Below are 19405 nucleotides of genomic sequence, written 5' to 3'. Positions count from 1 at the left end.
GCTTCTCCCCCGCGGGATGGCAACTAAATTAAATAAATGAATGGGCTACCATTCAAGCAGTTTTCCCCTGTAATATTATTGTGATTGCAAAGGACTACATTTAAACTTACGCATTGACGCGAGCAGCAATGTTCCCCCACGCCGTCTCCCTCTCCTTTGCTGCTGCAGCGGTGTTGCACTTCTTTTTAAAAACGTGTTGAAACTCGCCGAATGAGCGCACTAAAATTTCTAATTCGATGTTTGTAAACTATGTAGCCCGCCTCTTCCCCGTTGCCATGGTGACTCGTCGAATCGGGGCTCCATTGATGCTGTCTTCTTAAAGTGGTGGTGCACGCGCTAAACTCAAGGTGAACCTACTCAGAGTTGATTAACCTCACTCAAATCAGCGTTTCTGGAACCGAAAACTCAGAGTTTTCTATCTCAGAGTAGATCAACTCAGAGATCAGGAATAGACTCAGAGTTGGTTGAACCTGCTTTGTGAAACGGACCCCAGGTGGTAAGTGCTGCTCCCTCCTCTCTGTAGGTTGTCTCGTCTTTCTCTGCGATGAGACCTAAAATGGAGGTGTCATTGGCAAACTTAATGATGACAAAATCCCACTAATGATACATCAGCATCCTTTAATCTGCCTTTAATCTGAAGACTCTGAGGTCAGACACCATGTTTTTCTGTCTGCTTCTAAATCATGTGACTCTGATGGAAGCTGTGATGTTTAAAGACTGAATGGAAACACTGAACTTAACACTCTGACTCCTCCTTGACTTCAGCTTTGTAGCTTCCTGCTGGAGATGGAGGAGGTCTCCCAACCATCAGCCTCAAACTCCACTGATTCTGATAGTTAGTCAAAGTGTCCATCAGCATCCATTAATCAGCCAAACTGATCAATCAGTCCACCTCTGGATGCTTCCAACACTTTTCTAAGGCTCTGTAATGTTTGGACTGACTGAAATATTCAAACACAACAAGTCACAGTAACAAGTTCTGCTGCTGTCGACTCTTTAAAGAAGTTTGATGACATGATTATATTAAACATCACTGCACCATGTTTTTGTGCCTTTAACATTCAATAAAACAGTTAATTTGATCTTTATTTCTATCAGTTTGTTCCCATTTGCTCCCAAATTGCTCCTGACATGTTTGTTTTCTTTGAAACTTGAATCATTTGGCTGCACAACATGAGTTTGTATGGATGGAGCCACTGGTGGAGCTGGCAGAGTTTAGAGCTGAAGTCACTCCGTCTTTATTGAAGCAGCAGCATGTTGTCATTAATATTAATGAGAGCTCTTTTTCACTTGTTCTGTTGGACTGTTTTAACCTGCATCCTGTTGGTTCAGCTCACATGTTTTATTCTTTATTCAGATTGGAGCGCTGCAGTTTGTCAGAGATCAGCTGTGCTTCTCTGGTCTCTGCTCTGAAGTCCAACCCCTCCTCCCATCTGACAGAACTGGACCTGAGCGGGAACACAAACATCAGAGACTCTGCAGCGAAGGAGCTGAGCAGCTTTCTGCAGAGTCCACACTGTGGACTGAAGACTCTGAGGTCAGACACCATGTTTTAGTTGTTTGTTCAGATTAATATGATGTGAAAGTTGTGCTGGTCTTCATGGTAAAGTCTGTTTTCTTCTTCAGGGGTTTAGTTGATGAAATGATGATTTATTAAATAATAAGAAAACACAGTGAATCTGTCAGACAGAAACAAATCTAGAATCACTGGCTGATGCTTCTAGAGCTCCAGAGTTAGTGAATATTTCTGGCTGAAACAATAACAACAGTTTGGAGCAGCAAAGCTCCAAAAGCCCGTTAATCAGCTGATACTAACAAACTCCCCTCCAACACTGTTGGAAATGAACAATCTTTGACTTGGTTAGAAAACAGCTTTCATCACAGCAGCAGTTATCTTCAGTCAGATTCATTCATGATGACAAAATCCAGCCAAAAAGCTTCTCCCACTGATAATTTAAAGTAAATCATTTTCAGTTTGGACCTTTTTGCTCCACTTAATTTATTTAAAGATAAATTAGCTAAAAGTAGAAAAGTCCTGCAGCAAAAAGGGTTTTTGCAATAACTCCAAATTTATAACAACGCCAAGTTTATAGGCCACACAGAGAGAATGCCAAGCTACCACCAAGTTCCTTTTTATTCTTTATTAGTACTTCCGTTTCCATGTGGGACTGAATGTGAAGCTGAATGAAAATGATAGCATTCAGCTTTGGTAGCAGACATTGAGATTTCTCCCACTGGGTCTCCAGTGGAACGTGGTGGAGCAGCACAGATGTTGGCCTTCAGGCTCCAGTCACCCACCCTCCGTCCCTCTCACTTTCTTTTCTCAAATCAATCTCTTCAACCTCACATCTAATAACAAGAAACTTAAAGTGTTTCATGAAAGCAACATATTTCTGTTTCTAAGGCAACGGTTTAGTCCAAATCCTGATTGTTTTCAGCACAAAATCATCCTTCTTCATCCACTGACATTGAACAATGTGTTCTTCTCTCTGGTTTGTATCAGAACATTCCAAGAAAAACAAAGTATCAGGAGGAGGGAAAAGGCATAATTCCTTCTTTTTTTGTCTTAAAAGAAGACAACTGTAAGTGTGCAACGTATTTTCATACAAAGTAACTGACTCTAAAGACACAAAAGCTGGTGTAACACTCTCCCCATTATCATCAATGACCCTAAGAGGGAGGAGCAGAGACGGGTGGGCCAGAGGAGTGTGAGGTGAGGACAGAGAACAGGGAAAAGAATGATCTTTATTCATTTCAAATGCTGTCATATTTCCTTTCAAACTGAATTTAGTATCACCAGATGGAGGCAGTTTATAACTGAAGATTACTAAGTGTTTCAACACCTCAGGTGTTCACATTGAAGGCATCTAGCTTATTCATGTTGTTTTTTCTGCATTACTCTCAAATTCTAATGATATAGATACATATTTGCTGTACAAAGCTTTATTGAAAACTTTAAAAGTTCACTATTCAGAAAAATGTGACACCCGTTCAGCTAATTGTGTTGTGCAGTTTCAAGTCAACGTGTATTTTAATCTGGCAACAACTGGCCTCTAAAGATGGTTCCGGGTTGAGAATATTGTCATAGAGCTGTTTGTTCCCCCATTTTACAACATAATCAGGCAGCCATTTTTACCTCTGAGCCTCTCCAGTCCATCAGGACTTAACTGAGGGCTTCAGTGGGAACTGACTTTCATTCCACCTTAATTATTCCAAATGTAACTGCATCAAAATATGAGAGAATTTATAAAACTGTCATTAACCGTGTTGAGTTGGTTCCTTTTTGGGGGTTTCAGCTAAAGTGGTTTCAGTGCTTCCAGAATGTTCCCTAAATAAAACCTTACTTGGATTTTCAGAAGTGAACTTGAATTTATTTGCATACTTTTAAAGATGTAATCAGAAGATCTCAGACAGTTTCCAGATCTTTAAGTATTCATTTCACCACGTAAGCACAGAACATTATCAGAAAGTATAAGAGAATCCCACAAAAGTTAAAGAAATTCATTCTAATTGTAATATTTTTCATTTCTTTCTTCAAACAAACACAAAAACAAAATTAAAAAAAGAAAATATGGAGAAATCAAAATAAAATGAAGAAATAAATGATTTGGAGGGATTAAATAGATCAACATTGCAAAGGAAACTAATACAGGAATAATAAATCAAAATAAGACAAATAAATACATTCTAACTGTAAAAATGTATTCAATTCAAAACTGAGTCACAAAGTATATAAATAGCAACATTAACACAATTAAACCAACAAACAATAGAATTAAGGCAGAAAAATGACATTCTTTATCTTTGTTTAGGCACAAATTCTGTTTTTTTAATTATTATTTTAGTTGAATTTATCATCTTACAAACTAATTTATTGAACTATTTATATATTTTGTATATATTTCAGATTATGGCTGTTTCAGTCCTCCATAGAGGAGAGCCCAGAAGTAACAAAGTGATCACCTTTTTTTCCCAATAACACCATTAAAGGACAAGACCGTTTTTTTTACATTGGGCCCTTGATTTCACATTTTAACATGATGTTCTACTCACCCCTGCTTGTTGTTGGTAATTTGGAGCTGTTCCGAAGATATTCGAGAGGCGTCTGGCTGCTCTCTTGAGATATTCGGCCATGAAACGGTTTCCTATGGGCAACGTTATACAGGCACAAACTATGCTGTTTATAATTTATTAATTACTCTACACTAGCACTGATAACGTAGAGGTGCGTCGCTTACTTAAAAAAATCCGGGTTACTATAATTTAGAATTTTTGTCGTAAAGTGGGTGTTCCTGACGTCCTCGTCGTGCTACTACCACAGACAAACACACACAGACTTTACGACAAAAATTCAAAATTACAGTAACCCGTATTTTTTTAAGTAAGCGACGCACCTCCACGTTATCAGTGCTAGTGTAGAGTAATTAATAAATTATAAACAGCGTAGTTTGTGCCGGTATAAACTTGCCCATAGGAAACCGTTTCATGGCCGAATATCTCAAGAGAGCAGCCAGACGCCTCTCGAATATCTTCGGAACAGCTCCAAATTACCAACAACAAGCAGGGGTGAGTAGAACAACATGTTATAATGTGAAATCAAGGGCCCAATGTAAAAAAACCGGTCTTGTCCTTTAATGGTGTTATTGGGGAAAAAAAAGGTGATCACTTTGTTACTTCTGGGCTCTCCTCTATGGAGGACTGAAACAGCCATAATCTGAAATATATATCCACACTGTGAACAGGAGACTCTGGGCTCAGTTCCCTGCCTGTAAATATAGTATAATTTCTATGTCAAATCTATAAAATGTCATTTTGTTTCCTAAATTTCAATTTTGAAAATCAGAAAAATCTGAAAATTAAAATCTGAAACTGAAGGAAAAATAATTAAAACACGAAAAAACACATAAAATAAGATTTGAAATGAAAAATGCATCAAATAATCTACAATCAAATAACATCAAAGTAAAATCATCTGTTTTAACTTTGAATGAAATTTCTTTTTACAGAATAAGACTTGACTTTCAGTTTCAACTGATGGAAAAAGTAATATTTGGGCCCAGTTAAACTCCATGTAGAAACAGCTTTGGTAGCGAGCATCTGTACTGATCTGCTCATTAGTCCAGTGTTTGGATTTCCTGAAGATGAGTCTCTAAGCTGAGCTGCTGTGTGCTGTGTTTGTGTCTGCTTCTAAATCATGTGACTCTGATGGAAGCTGTGATGTTTAAAGACTGAATGGAAACACTGAACTTAACACTCTGACTCCTCCTTGACTTCAGCTTTGTAGCTTCCTGCTGGAGATGGAGGAGGTCTCCCAACCATCAGCCTCAAACTCCACTGATTCTGATAGTTAGTCAAAGTGTCCATCAGCATCCATTAATCAGCCAAACTGATCAATCAGTCCACCTCTGGATGCTTCCAACACTTTTCTAAGGCTCTGTAATGTTTGGACTGACTGAAATATTCAAACACAACAAGTCACAGTAACAAGTTCTGCTGCTGTCGACTCTTTAAAGAAGTTTGATGACATGATTATATTAAACATCACTACACCATGTTTTTGTGCCTTTAACATTCAATAAAACTGTTAATTTGATCTTTATTTCTATCAGTTTGTTCCCATTTGCTCCCAAATTGCTCCTGACATGTTTGTTTTCTTTGAAACTTGAATCATTTGGCTGCACAACATGAGTTTGTATGGATGGAGCCACTGGTGGAGCTGGCAGAGTTTAAGAGCTGAAGTCACTCCGTCTTTATTGAAGCAGCAGCATGTTGTCATTAATATTAATGAGAGCTCTTTTTCACTTGTTCTGTTGGACTGTTTTAACCTGCATCCTGTTGGCTTCAGCTCACATGTTTTATTCTTTATTCAGATTGGTGGGCTGCAGTTTGTCAGAGATCAGCTGTGCTTCTCTGGTCTCTGCTCTGAAGTCCAACCCCTCCTCCCATCTGACAGAACTGGACCTGAGCTGGAACACAAACATCAGAGACTCTGCAGCGAAGGAGCTGAGCAGCTTTCTGCAGAGTCCACACTGTGGACTGAAGACTCTGAGGTCAGACACCATGTTTTAGTTGTTTGTTCAGATTAATATGATGTGAAAGTTGTGCTGGTCTTCATGGTAAAGTCTGTTTTCTTCTTCAGGGGTTTAGTTGATGAAATGATGATTTATTAAATAATAAGAAAACACAGTGAATCTGTCAGACAGAAACAAATCTAGAATCACTGGCTGATGCTTCTAGAGCTCCAGAGTTAGTGAATATTTCTGGCTGAAACAATAACAACAGTTTGGAGCAGCAAAACTCCAAAAGCCCGTTAATCAGCTGATACTAACAAACTCCCCTCCAACACTGCTGGAAATGAACAATCTTTGACTTGGTTAGAAAACAGCTTTCATCACAGCAGCAGTTATCTTCAGTCAGATTAATTCATGATGACAAAATCCAGCCAAAAAGCTTCTCCCACTGATAATTTAAAGTAAATCATTTTCAGTTTGGACCTTTTTGCTCCACTTAATTTATTTAAATGATAAATTAGCTAAAAGTAGAAAAGTCCTGCAGCAAAAAGGGTTTTTGCAATTACTCCAAATTTATAACAACGCCAAGTTTATAGGCCACACAGAGAGAATGCCAAGCTACCACCAAACCACCAAGTTCCTTTTTATTCTTTATTAGTAATTCTGTTTCCATGTGGGACTGAATGTGAAGCTGAATGAAAATGATAGCATTCAGCTTTGGTAGCAGACATTGAGATTTCTCCCACTGGGTCTCCAGTGGAACGTGGTGGAGCAGCACAGATGTTGGCCTTCAGGCTCCAGTCACCCACCCTCCGTCCCTCTCACTTTCTTTTCTCAAATCAATCTCTTCAACCTCACATCTAATAACAAGAAACTTAAAGTGTTTCATGAAAGCAACATATTTCTGTTTCTAAGGCAACGGTTTAGTCCAAATTCTGATTGTTTTCAGCACAAAATCATCCTTCTTCATCCACTGACATTGAACAATGTGTTCTTCTCTCTGGTTTGTATCAGAACATTCCAAGAAAAACAAAGTATCAGGAGGAGGGAAAAGGCATAATTCCTTCTTTTTTTGTCTTAAAAGAAGACAACTGTAAGTGTGCAACGTATTTTCATACAAAGTAACTGACTCTAAAGACACAAAAGCTGGTGTAACACTCTCCCCATTATCATCAATGACCCTAAAGGCGCTAGCATGGTTGCCGCGTCTGTCACGGCGGTGTCGCACCGTGACGTCAAAATGACGTTTCAGGCATGGCGCTTCCCTTGAAAAGACGGCGCAGCGCGTTGTCGTGCACCAGTCGATCTTTGTAACTTGGCTGCGCCCAGAACGACAAACCGGATGGACCGTTGTGAGACCGGCTCAGTGAGGAGGTGCGTTTGTACAGGCAGCTGTACGAAACTGCAGTGAAACAGTAGGGACCACGTAAACTCCCCAAACTGGTGCACAGAGATTGGCAGAACTTTGGGGAAAGAGGGAGAGTTCTGTAAGAATGTGTGGAAGAAGCTACGGGACGGGACAGATAGGTGAAGGCAAAGAAGAGGGCAGAGACTCTGTTGATGCCGGGGACTTCAAACCTTCACCTCTGTTAACTGAATTAAAAAATTAAAATGATCCGAAAACTGCAGCAGTATCATTAATTACAGTATTCCTGCTCTTGACAGCGGCATTGTTTTCTTCTCCACTTTCGTGGTTGTAGAGTAGTGGTAAGCTTAACGTAGCAGCGCCACCTCTGTGACGGAGAAAATTGCAACTACTGGCGCAACGACTTACGCCACTATACATGGTGGGAACGAAATCGTGACGTCATCAACATCGCTCGCGCTAGCAGACGCGGCAACCATGCTCGAGCCTTAAGAGGAAGGAGAAGAGACGGATGGGCCAGAGGAGTGTGAGGTGAGGACAGAGAACAGGGAAAAGAATGATCCTTATTCATTTAAAATGCTGTCATATTTCCTTTCAAGCTGAATTTAGTATCACCAGATCCAGGCAGTTTATAACTGAAGATTACTAAGTGTTTCAACACCTCAGGTGTTCACATTGAAGGCATCTAGCTTATTCATGTTGTTTTTTCTGCATTACTCTCAAATTCTAATGATATAGATACATATTTGCTGTACAAAGCTTTATTGAAAACTTTAAAAGTTCACTATTCAGAAAAATGTGACACCCGTTCAGCTAATTGTGTTGTGCAGTTTCAAGTCAACGTGTATTTTAATCTGGCAACAACTGGCCTCTAAAGATGGTTCCGGATTGAGAATATTGTCAAAAGCCGCTTTCGGACAGACCGTTCTAAGAACGCAGTTATCAGAACTGTCCTACTCGAATTTCGTTCTGATAACTGTCCTTCCCCACTGGAACTGTTTCAGTCTGCATTCGCACATGAGTCGGGACCTGATAGGGACTGATGCGGCGCGCGCAGCTGTCTGCGTCAGTGACGTTTTAGCCGTTAGCTGTTTAGCTCCACATTCAACAACAAAACAAAACCGGTAAAAGTAAGCAGAGAAGAAAAAACACCAAAGAGAAGCTAATATGGAATGCGGGGAGGCCACCGTGTTCATGGTCTGCATGATGGTGATATTATTCATGGACGATGACATCAGGCGTCTAACATCGAGGCTGGAAGAGCTCACAGAGAGAGTCAGGAGACGATACTTTTTCATTTCAATAAGGAAGAAAGGAGAGCAGAGCGCTGCAGACAAAGGAGACAAAGTGTAAGTTTAACTTATTAAACACCCGCTGGTTCTGTCCGTGTCCTATGAGGAAACATTTCAGCCGTGATAGCATGACATGGGGCGTAGCTACCGACCACCAAACACCTCCGTCTGATGCGTTCTATAGAACCATGAAAAGACCCGACCTCGGAGAAGGAGCTAAATAGTTATAGGAACTAAGGGAGAAAGCCCCGAGTTCCTGTATGTCCGAACACGGGAGAAAACGGCCCCGCGGATTAAAAGGTTATTAGAACTGCCAAAGGTTCCTACAGTCCAAAAGCGGCTATAGAGCTGTTTGTTCCCCCATTTTACAACATAATCAGGCAGCCATTTTTACCTCTGAGCCTCTCCAGTCCATCAGGACTTAACTGAGGGCTTCAGTGGGAACTGACTTTCATTCCACCTTAATTATTCCAAATGTAACTGCATCAAATGATGAGAGAATTTATAAAACTGTCATTAACCGTGTTGAGTTGGTTCCTTTTTGGGGGTTTCAGCTAAAGTGGTTTCAGTGCTTCCAGAATGTTCCCTAAATAAAACCTTACTTGGATTTTCAGAAGTGAACTTGAATTTATTTCCATACTTTTAAAGATGTAATCAGAAGATCTCAGACAGTTTCCAGATCTTTAAGTATTCATTTCACCACGTAAGCACAGAACATTATCAGAAAGTATAAGAGAATCCCACAAAAGTTAAAGAAATTCATTCTAATTGTAATATTTTTCATTTCTTTCTTCAAACAAACACAAAAACAAAATTAAAAAAAGAAAATATGGAGAAATCAAAATAAAATGAAGAAATAAATGATTTGGAGGGATTAAATAGATCAACATTGCAAAGGAAACTAATACAGGAATAATAAATCAAAATAAGACAAATAAATACATTCTAACTGTAAAAATGTATTCAATTCAAAACTGAGTCACAAAGTATATAAATAGCAACATTAACACAATTAAACCAACAAACAATAGAATTAAGGCAGAAAAATGACATTATTTATCTTTGTTTAGGCACAAATTCTGTTTTTTTAATTATTATTTTAGTTGAATTTATCATCTTACAAACTAATTTATTGAACTATTTATATATTTTGTATATATTTCAGATTATGGCTGTTTCAGTCCTCCATAGAGGAGAGCCCAGAAGTAACAAAGTGATCACCTTTTTTTCCCAATAACACCATTAAAGGACAAGACCGTTTTTTTTACATTGGGCCCTTGATTTCACATTTTAACATGATGTTCTACTCACCCCTGCTTGTTGTTGGTAATTTGGAGCTGTTCCGAAGATATTCGAGAGGCGTCTGGCTGCTCTCTTGAGATATTCGGCCATGAAACGGTTTCCTATGGGCAACGTTATACAGGCACAAACTATGCTGTTTATAATTTATTAATTACTCTACACTAGCACTGATAACGTAGAGGTGCGTCGCTTACTTAAAAAAATCCGGGTTACTATAATTTAGAATTTTTGTCGTAAAGTGGGTGTTCCTGACGTCCTCGTCGTGCTACTACCACAGACAAACACACACAGACTTTACGACAAAAATTCAAAATTACAGTAACCCGTATTTTTTTAAGTAAGCGACGCACCTCCACGTTATCAGTGCTAGTGTAGAGTAATTAATAAATTATAAACAGCGTAGTTTGTGCCGGTATAAACTTGCCCATAGGAAACCGTTTCATGGCCGAATATCTCAAGAGAGCAGCCAGACGCCTCTCGAATATCTTCGGAACAGCTCCAAATTACCAACAACAAGCAGGGGTGAGTAGAACAACATGTTATAATGTGAAATCAAGGGCCCAATGTAAAAAAACCGGTCTTGTCCTTTAATGGTGTTATTGGGGAAAAAAAAGGTGATCACTTTGTTACTTCTGGGCTCTCCTCTATGGAGGACTGAAACAGCCATAATCTGAAATATATATCCACACTGTAAACAGGAGACTCTGGGCTCAGTTCCCTGCCTGTAAATATAGTATAATTTCTATGTCAAATCTATAAAATGTCATTTTGTTTCCTAAATTTCAATTTTGAAAATCAGAAAAATCTGAAAATTAAAATCTGAAACTGAAGGAAAAATAATTAAAACACGAAAAAACACATAAAATAAGATTTGAAATGAAAAATGCATCAAATAATCTACAATCAAATAACATCAAAGTAAAATCATCTGTTTTAACTTTGAATGAAATTTCTTTTTACAGAATAAGACTTGACTTTCAGTTTCAACTGATGGAAAAAGTAATATTTGGGCCCAGTTAAACTCCATGTAGAAACAGCTTTGGTAGCGAGCATCTGTACTGATCTGCTCATTAGTCCAGTGTTTGGATTTCCTGAAGATGAGTCTCTAAGCTGAGCTGCTGTGTGCTGTGTTTGTGTCTGCTTCTAAATCATGTGACTCTGATGGAAGCTGTGATGTTTAAAGACTGAATGGAAACACTGAACTTAACACTCTGACTCCTCCTTGACTTCAGCTTTGTAGCTTCCTGCTGGAGATGGAGGAGGTCTCCCAACCATCAGCCTCAAACTCCACTGATTCTGATAGTTAGTCAAAGTGTCCATCAGCATCCATTAATCAGCCAAACTGATCAATCAGTCCACCTCTGGATGCTTCCAACACTTTTCTAAGGCTCTGTAATGTTTGGACTGACTGAAATATTCAAACACAACAAGTCACAGTAACAAGTTCTGCTGCTGTCGACTCTTTAAAGAAGTTTGATGACATGATTATATTAAACATCACTACACCATGTTTTTGTGCCTTTAACATTCAATAAAACAGTTAATTTGATCTTTATTTCTATCAGTTTGTTCCCATTTGCTCCCAAATTGCTCCTGACATGTTTGTTTTCTTTGAAACTTGAATCATTTGGCTGCACAACATGAGTTTGTATGGATGGAGCCACTGGTGGAGCTGGCAGAGTTTAAGAGCTGAAGTCACTCCGTCTTTATTGAAGCAGCAGCATGTTGTCATTAATATTAATGAGAGCTCTTTTTCACTTGTTCTGTTGGACTGTTTTAACCTGCATCCTGTTGGCTTCAGCTCACATGTTTTATTCTTTATTCAGATTGGAGGGCTGCAGTTTGTCAGAGATCAGCTGTGCTTCTCTGGTCTCTGCTCTGAAGTCCAACCCCTCCTCCCATCTGACAGAACTGGACCTGAGCTGGAACACAAACATCAGAGACTCTGCAGCGAAGGAGCTGAGCAGCTTTCTGCAGAGTCCACACTGTGGACTGAAGACTCTGAGGTCAGACACCATGTTTTAGTTGTTTGTTCAGATTAATATGATGTGAAAGTTGTGCTGGTCTTCATGGTAAAGTCTGTTTTCTTCTTCAGGGGTTTAGTTGATGAAATGATGATTTATTAAATAATAAGAAAACACAGTGAATCTGTCAGACAGAAACAAATCTAGAATCACTGGCTGATGCTTCTAGAGCTCCAGAGTTAGTGAATATTTCTGGCTGAAACAATAACAACAGTTTGGAGCAGCAAAACTCCAAAAGCCCGTTAATCAGCTGATACTAACAAACTCCCCTCCAACACTGCTGGAAATGAACAATCTTTGACTTGGTTAGAAAACAGCTTTCATCACAGCAGCAGTTATCTTCAGTCAGATTAATTCATGATGACAAAATCCAGCCAAAAAGCTTCTCCCACTGATAATTTAAAGTAAATCATTTTCAGTTTGGACCTTTTTGCTCCACTTAATTTATTTAAATGATAAATTAGCTAAAAGTAGAAAAGTCCTGCAGCAAAAAGGGTTTTTGCAATTACTCCAAATTTATAACAACGCCAAGTTTATAGGCCACACAGAGAGAATGCCAAGCTACCACCAAACCACCAAGTTCCTTTTTATTCTTTATTAGTAATTCTGTTTCCATGTGGGACTGAATGTGAAGCTGAATGAAAATGATAGCATTCAGCTTTGGTAGCAGACATTGAGATTTCTCCCACTGGGTCTCCAGTGGAACGTGGTGGAGCAGCACAGATGTTGGCCTTCAGGCTCCAGTCACCCACCCTCCGTCCCTCTCACTTTCTTTTCTCAAATCAATCTCTTCAACCTCACATCTAATAACAAGAAACTTAAAGTGTTTCATGAAAGCAACATATTTCTGTTTCTAAGGCAACGGTTTAGTCCAAATTCTGATTGTTTTCAGCACAAAATCATCCTTCTTCATCCACTGACATTGAACAATGTGTTCTTCTCTCTGGTTTGTATCAGAACATTCCAAGAAAAACAAAGTATCAGGAGGAGGGAAAAGGCATAATTCCTTCTTTTTTTGTCTTAAAAGAAGACAACTGTAAGTGTGCAACGTATTTTCATACAAAGTAACTGACTCTAAAGACACAAAAGCTGGTGTAACACTCTCCCCATTATCATCAATGACCCTAAAGGCGCTAGCATGGTTGCCGCGTCTGTCACGGCGGTGTCGCACCGTGACGTCAAAATGACGTTTCAGGCATGGCGCTTCCCTTGAAAAGACGGCGCAGCGCGTTGTCGTGCACCAGTCGATCTTTGTAACTTGGCTGCGCCCAGAACGACAAACCGGATGGACCGTTGTGAGACCGGCTCAGTGAGGAGGTGCGTTTGTACAGGCAGCTGTACGAAACTGCAGTGAAACAGTAGGGACCACGTAAACTCCCCAAACTGGTGCACAGAGATTGGCAGAACTTTGGGGAAAGAGGGAGAGTTCTGTAAGAATGTGTGGAAGAAGCTACGGGACAGATAGGTGAAGGCAAAGAAGAGGGCAGAGACTCTGTTGATGCCGGGGACTTCAAACCTTCACCTCTGTTAACTGAATTAAAAAATTAAAATGATCCGAAAACTGCAGCAGTATCATTAATTACAGTATTCCTGCTCTTGACAGCGGCATTGTTTTCTTCTCCACTTTCGTGGTTGTAGAGTAGTGGTAAGCTTAACGTAGCAGCGCCACCTCTGTGACGGAGAAAATTGCAACTACTGGCGCAACGACTTACGCCACTATACATGGTGGGAACGAAATCGTGACGTCATCAACATCGCTCGCGCTAGCAGACGCGGCAACCATGCTCGAGCCTTAAGAGGAAGGAGAAGAGACGGATGGGCCAGAGGAGTGTGAGGTGAGGACAGAGAACAGGGAAAAGAATGATCCTTATTCATTTAAAATGCTGTCATATTTCCTTTCAAGCTGAATTTAGTATCACCAGATCCAGGCAGTTTATAACTGAAGATTACTAAGTGTTTCAACACCTCAGGTGTTCACATTGAAGGCATCTAGCTTATTCATGTTGTTTTTTCTGCATTACTCTCAAATTCTAATGATATAGATACATATTTGCTGTACAAAGCTTTATTGAAAACTTTAAAAGTTCACTATTCAGAAAAATGTGACACCCGTTCAGCTAATTGTGTTGTGCAGTTTCAAGTCAACGTGTATTTTAATCTGGCAACAACTGGCCTCTAAAGATGGTTCCGGATTGAGAATATTGTCAAAAGCCGCTTTCGGACAGACCGTTCTAAGAACGCAGTTATCAGAACTGTCCTACTCGAATTTCGTTCTGATAACTGTCCTTCCCCACTGGAACTGTTTCAGTCTGCATTCGCACATGAGTCGGGACCTGATAGGGACTGATGCGGCGCGCGCAGCTGTCTGCGTCAGTGACGTTTTAGCCGTTAGCTGTTTAGCTCCACATTCAACAACAAAACAAAACCGGTAAAAGTAAGCAGAGAAGAAAAAACACCAAAGAGAAGCTAATATGGAATGCGGGGAGGCCACCGTGTTCATGGTCTGCATGATGGTGATATTATTCATGGACGATGACATCAGGCGTCTAACATCGAGGCTGGAAGAGCTCACAGAGAGAGTCAGGAGACGATACTTTTTCATTTCAATAAGGAAGAAAGGAGAGCAGAGCGCTGCAGACAAAGGAGACAAAGTGTAAGTTTAACTTATTAAACACCCGCTGGTTCTGTCCGTGTCCTATGAGGAAACATTTCAGCCGTGATAGCATGACATGGGGCGTAGCTACCGACCACCAAACACCTCCGTCTGATGCGTTCTATAGAACCATGAAAAGACCCGACCTCGGAGAAGGAGCTAAATAGTTATAGGAACTAAGGGAGAAAGCCCCGAGTTCCTGTATGTCCGAACACGGGAGAAAACGGCCCCGCGGATTAAAAGGTTATTAGAACTGCCAAAGGTTCCTACAGTCCGAAAGCGGCTATAGAGCTGTTTGTTCCCCCATTTTACAACATAATCAGGCAGCCATTTTTACCTCTGAGCCTCTCCAGTCCATCAGGACTTAACTGAGGGCTTCAGTGGGAACTGACTTTCATTCCACCTTAATTATTCCAAATGTAACTGCATCAAATGATGAGAGAATTTATAAAACTGTCATTAACCGTGTTGAGTTGGTTCCTTTTTGGGGGTTTCAGCTAAAGTGGTTTCAGTGCTTCCAGAATGTTCCCTAAATAAAACCTTACTTGGATTTTCAGAAGTGAACTTGAATTTATTTCCATACTTTTAAAGATGTAATCAGAAGATCTCAGACAGTTTCCAGATCTTTAAGTATTCATTTCACCACGTAAGCACAGAACATTATCAGAAAGTATAAGAGAATCCCACAAAAGTTAAAGAAATTCATTCTAATTGTAATATTTTTCATTTCTTTCTTCAAACAAACACAAAAACTGAATTAAAAAAGAAAATATGGAGAAATCCAAATAAAATGAAGAAATAAATGATTTGGAGGGATTAAATAGATCAACATTGCAAAGGAAACTAATACAGGAATAATAAATAAAAAATAAGACAAATAAATACATTCTAATTGTAAAAATGTATTCAATTCAAAACTGAGTCACAAAGTAAATAAATAGCAACATCAACACAATTAAACCAACAAACAATAGAATTAAGGCAGAAAATGACATTCTTTATCTTTGTTTAGGCACAAATTCTGTTTTTTTCTCATTATTTTAGTTGAATTTATCATCTTACAAATTAATTTATTGAACTATTTATATATTTTGTATGTAACACACCTGAAATATTGGCTAAAGCCAAGTATGTGTTAATATGTTTTGGTGCACTAATATATGTTTTAAACAAGAGTTTTAATAAGCATCTAATGTAATGTATTGTATTTCTAACATTGTAGACAACTTGTCATATGAACTTTTATTCTTTTGACGGAGTATTATAGCTTCCTATACGGCCTGCTGTTCGGTTGACAGGGTAACGAGGTTGTCATGGGAACGGGAAGAGAAGCGGGGGAGGAGATTGTGAACGGGAGAGACATCGGACGATACGGAGTTGGAAAAGAGTTTAATGAGTTATTTTTAAGTCAACATGTCAACTACAGACGTTTAGGAGAAAGAGCAGTTCGACACACTGTCTTTCTGTGTCCGTTTGGTTTCAGTTCTTGAGTTATGTTTCGTTTGAGAAGTTTAGTTCACTTTCCACCGTTTGACAGTTGGATACTTTCTACCGTTGGACACTGACAGTTGGATAATGCTATCGAACGAACGGGCAACAACGGAGACTCTGCTAGCCTGTTAAGACCGGGTCGCGGGGTTAAGACCAAGAGAGGAGGCTTCTTCGTGTCAGAAAACCGTTACCTTGGATGGTCATGGAGTCGGTACTCGGGTGACATCGGTGTATGTTGCGTTTGTGGATACGAGTGTGGATTACATGTCGGCTCTCTGTGAGTAAGCGCTTCAGGTCCATAGACGGTATGAGCTCCATCGCGCGCCATCAGGGTACCCACAATAACTTTGCTTAACCCCGGCCGGGTAGTTTTCTTATTCTTGTTTGTGTATTGTTTTGTCAGTGTCCTGCATTTCTTGCCATTGTGTTTGGGCTTATCATTTTCAACTATAGGCTCAAATAAATGATTATCAGTTTAATATAACTTATGTAATGTTTCACTCTGTTTTATTTATGTATGATTTATCAGCTAAAACATGAGCAGTGTGTGTTAAATGAATCTCTGAGGTGTAATTCAGAGTGGGGGCTCGAGAGCACAACCTTAGAAAGCACAGCAGTCATCAGTAAACATTTCTACTGTTTACCCCAGGCCTCTGGTAAAGTGAATAATCATCTCTAGACCGTTAATAGCTGAACGCCATACAATGCTGATGAGCAGGTTGGTTACATGTATATATTTCAGATTATGGCTGTTTCAGTCCTCCATAGAGGAGAGCCCAGAAGTAACAAGTGATCACCTTTTTTTTCCAATAACACCATTAACCCATAGTCTGTAATGTTCACTGTCACGGCCCGGCTCGTGAACATAAAATGGAGACGAACACAAGGGGTTAAACAAGTTGTTCATTGTTAAAAGCCAGCCCGCGTTAACTCTCAGCACACACATCAAGCAGCATGAGTGTTGGGAGTCCACACTGTAAACAGGAGACTCTGGGGTCAGTTCCCTGCCTGTAAATATAGTATCATTTCTGTCAAATCTATAAAATGTTTTTTTTTTTTCCTAAATTTCAATTTTGAAAATCAGAAAAATCTGAAAATTTAAATCTGAAACTGAAGGAAAAAAATTCAAACACGAAAAAACACATAAAATCAGATTTGAAATTAAAAATGCATCAAATAATCTACAAACAAATAACATCAAAGCAAAATCATCTGTTTTAACTTTGAATGAAATTTCTTTTTACAGAATAAGACTTGACTTTCAGTTTCAACTGATGGAAAAAGTAATATTTGGGCCCAGTTAAACTCCATGTAGAAACGAAAGTTACGTATGTAACTACGGTTCTATGAATCCTGGATGACCGCCAGAGGCGGTGCTTTCAAGCACTGGATGATACATCTTGCGCATGCGCAGGTCGAGTGTTAATACCAACAACGTCACTCGTGACCCCCTGCTGACCCCGGAGAGCCTATATACTTCCGGCAACATCAGCAGGTCAGTCCTTACAGAATCTTCTCGCGAGTACACGAGGATTCTGAGTGACAGAATGCTCTGGCGGTCATCCAGGATTCATAGAACCGTAGTTACATACGTAACTTTCGTTCTATTTCATCCTTACTGACCGCCAGAGGCGGTGCTTTCAAGCACTGGATGACTAATACCAGAAAAGTCACGAGGAATCCAGCACCTACTCACTTTATTGAGAGGAAGCAGCAGAGTCGGGCAGCAGGACCACAGCCAACGGGTGGGGAGTGGCAACATTCACCCGATAGAACCTGGAGAAGGTACTCGGTGACGCCCATGACACTGCCTCACAGATGTCTTCCAGGGGAACGCCCCATGAGGTCGAGACAGCTCTGGTGGAGTGGCAGCTCACCCCAGCTGGCTGGGGGCGCCCACTTCCCTCATATGCCTGGGTGATGGCGTCCACCACCCAGTGAGACAGTCGCTGTTTGGAGAGCGCACAGCCTCTCCGAGGGCCACCGTAGCAGAGGAAGAGCTGGTCCGACTGCCTGATACCGGCAGTCGCGGCCACGTAGGCTCTCAGAGCCCGCACAGGGCACAGTAGGTGTGACTTGTCCTCCCCCTCCGGGGGAACAAACTGTGCCAGGTGGATAGGTCTGTTAGATGAAGACAGCACCTTCGGGAGAAAAGCGGGGTTCGGCCATAGGGAAACCCCTGAGCCATCCGAGTTCCACCTCATGCAGGAGTCGCTCACCGACAGAGCATGCAGCTCCCCGACGTGCTTCGCTGACGCGATAGCGAGTAGAAAGGCGGTCTTAGCGGAGACCCACCTCAGCCCTGCCTGAGCAAGGGGTTCAAAGGGAGGTGCGCACAGGGCGCTGAGCACCAGGTGCAGGTCCCATGGCGGGGTGCGCCGCGCAGCCGCCGCGCACCTTTCAGGAAAAAGGACACCAACCTGTGGCTTCCCACCGTGCCGTTATCCACTCGAGCATGCCGAGAGGAAATGGCTGCCCCATACACCCTCAGGGTAGCGGGGGACCGGCCGTCATCCAGGAGTGACTGGAGGAACTCCAGAATCCTAGGGACAGGACAGTGCACAGGGTCCTCACCCCTGTCCAAGCACCATGTAGTGAACAGCCGCCACCTCTGTTCATAAAGCGCCCGGGTAGAAGGCGCCCTCGCGTTTAGGATGGTATGGCATACCTCGCCAGAGCACTCAGTCAGCATCGGGTCGGGCCCTGCAGTGGCCAGACCCACAGCTGCAGGCGGGACGGGTCGGGATGCCAGATCCGACCCTGCCACTGAGACAGGAGATCCCTCCTGTCGGGGAGGCGCCATGGGGAACCGCTGCAGAGCCTGTGCAGCAGTGGAAACCACGTCCTCCCTGGCCAAAAGGGGGCTACCAACAGCAGCCTGTGGCCCTGCTGGAGGACCCTCTGTAGTGTAGGGACTATCAGAGGGATCGGCGGGAAAGCATAGAGGAGAACCTCTGGCCAGTCGTGGGACAGAGCATCCTGTCCCAGGGGACTGCTCTCCTCTGTCAGGGAGAACCAGAGGGGGCAATGGGTCGACTCTTCTGAGGCAAAGAGGTCCACGTTTGCTCTGCCGAAGGTGGCCCAGATATTGAGCACCACCTCCGGATGGAGCTGCCAATCCCCCGGCGGAGGCTTGCCACGGGAGAGCAAGTCCGCCGTCTGGTTGCGTTCCCCGGGCAAATACATTGCTTTTAGGCTGGCTAAGCGTGGTGCTGCCCACAGCAGGAGGTCCCGGGATGCCTGCAGTAGCAGTGCAGACCTGGTGC

The 19405-nt window shown here is 41.4% G+C and overlaps 2 protein-coding genes across 10 annotated transcripts in view; one reads left to right on the top strand and one right to left on the bottom strand.

Annotated features, from left to right (window-relative positions):
- Positions 1 to 19405, top strand: part of LOC142373457 (NACHT, LRR and PYD domains-containing protein 14-like) — a 337305-nt gene that overhangs the window by 40506 nt on the left and 277394 nt on the right. The window contains exons 12-13 of one of the 9 annotated variants that reach the window (XM_075456723.1): positions 1358 to 1537; positions 5871 to 6087. The exons of 6 other annotated variants lie outside the window; for them this stretch is intronic. In XM_075456723.1, the coding sequence (XP_075312838.1) occupies positions 1358 to 1537; positions 5871 to 6069 (379 nt within the window). In that variant the 3' untranslated portion in view covers positions 6070 to 6087. Of the gene's footprint in view, positions 1 to 1357; positions 1538 to 5870; positions 6088 to 19405 lie in introns of those variants that run through there. 2 more of the 9 variants (XM_075456724.1, XM_075456725.1) reach the window with 2 other exon arrangements.
- Positions 1 to 19405, bottom strand: part of LOC142373462 (uncharacterized) — a 155595-nt gene that overhangs the window by 76117 nt on the left and 60073 nt on the right. The window lies entirely within an intron of this gene.

Source organism: Odontesthes bonariensis, chromosome 23 (genome assembly GCF_027942865.1).
Source record: "Odontesthes bonariensis isolate fOdoBon6 chromosome 23, fOdoBon6.hap1, whole genome shotgun sequence".
NCBI lineage: Eukaryota > Metazoa > Chordata > Actinopteri > Atheriniformes > Atherinopsidae > Odontesthes > Odontesthes bonariensis.
The sequence above is the reverse complement of the archived record's forward strand: the minus strand, read 5'-3'. Positions and strand labels throughout refer to the sequence as shown.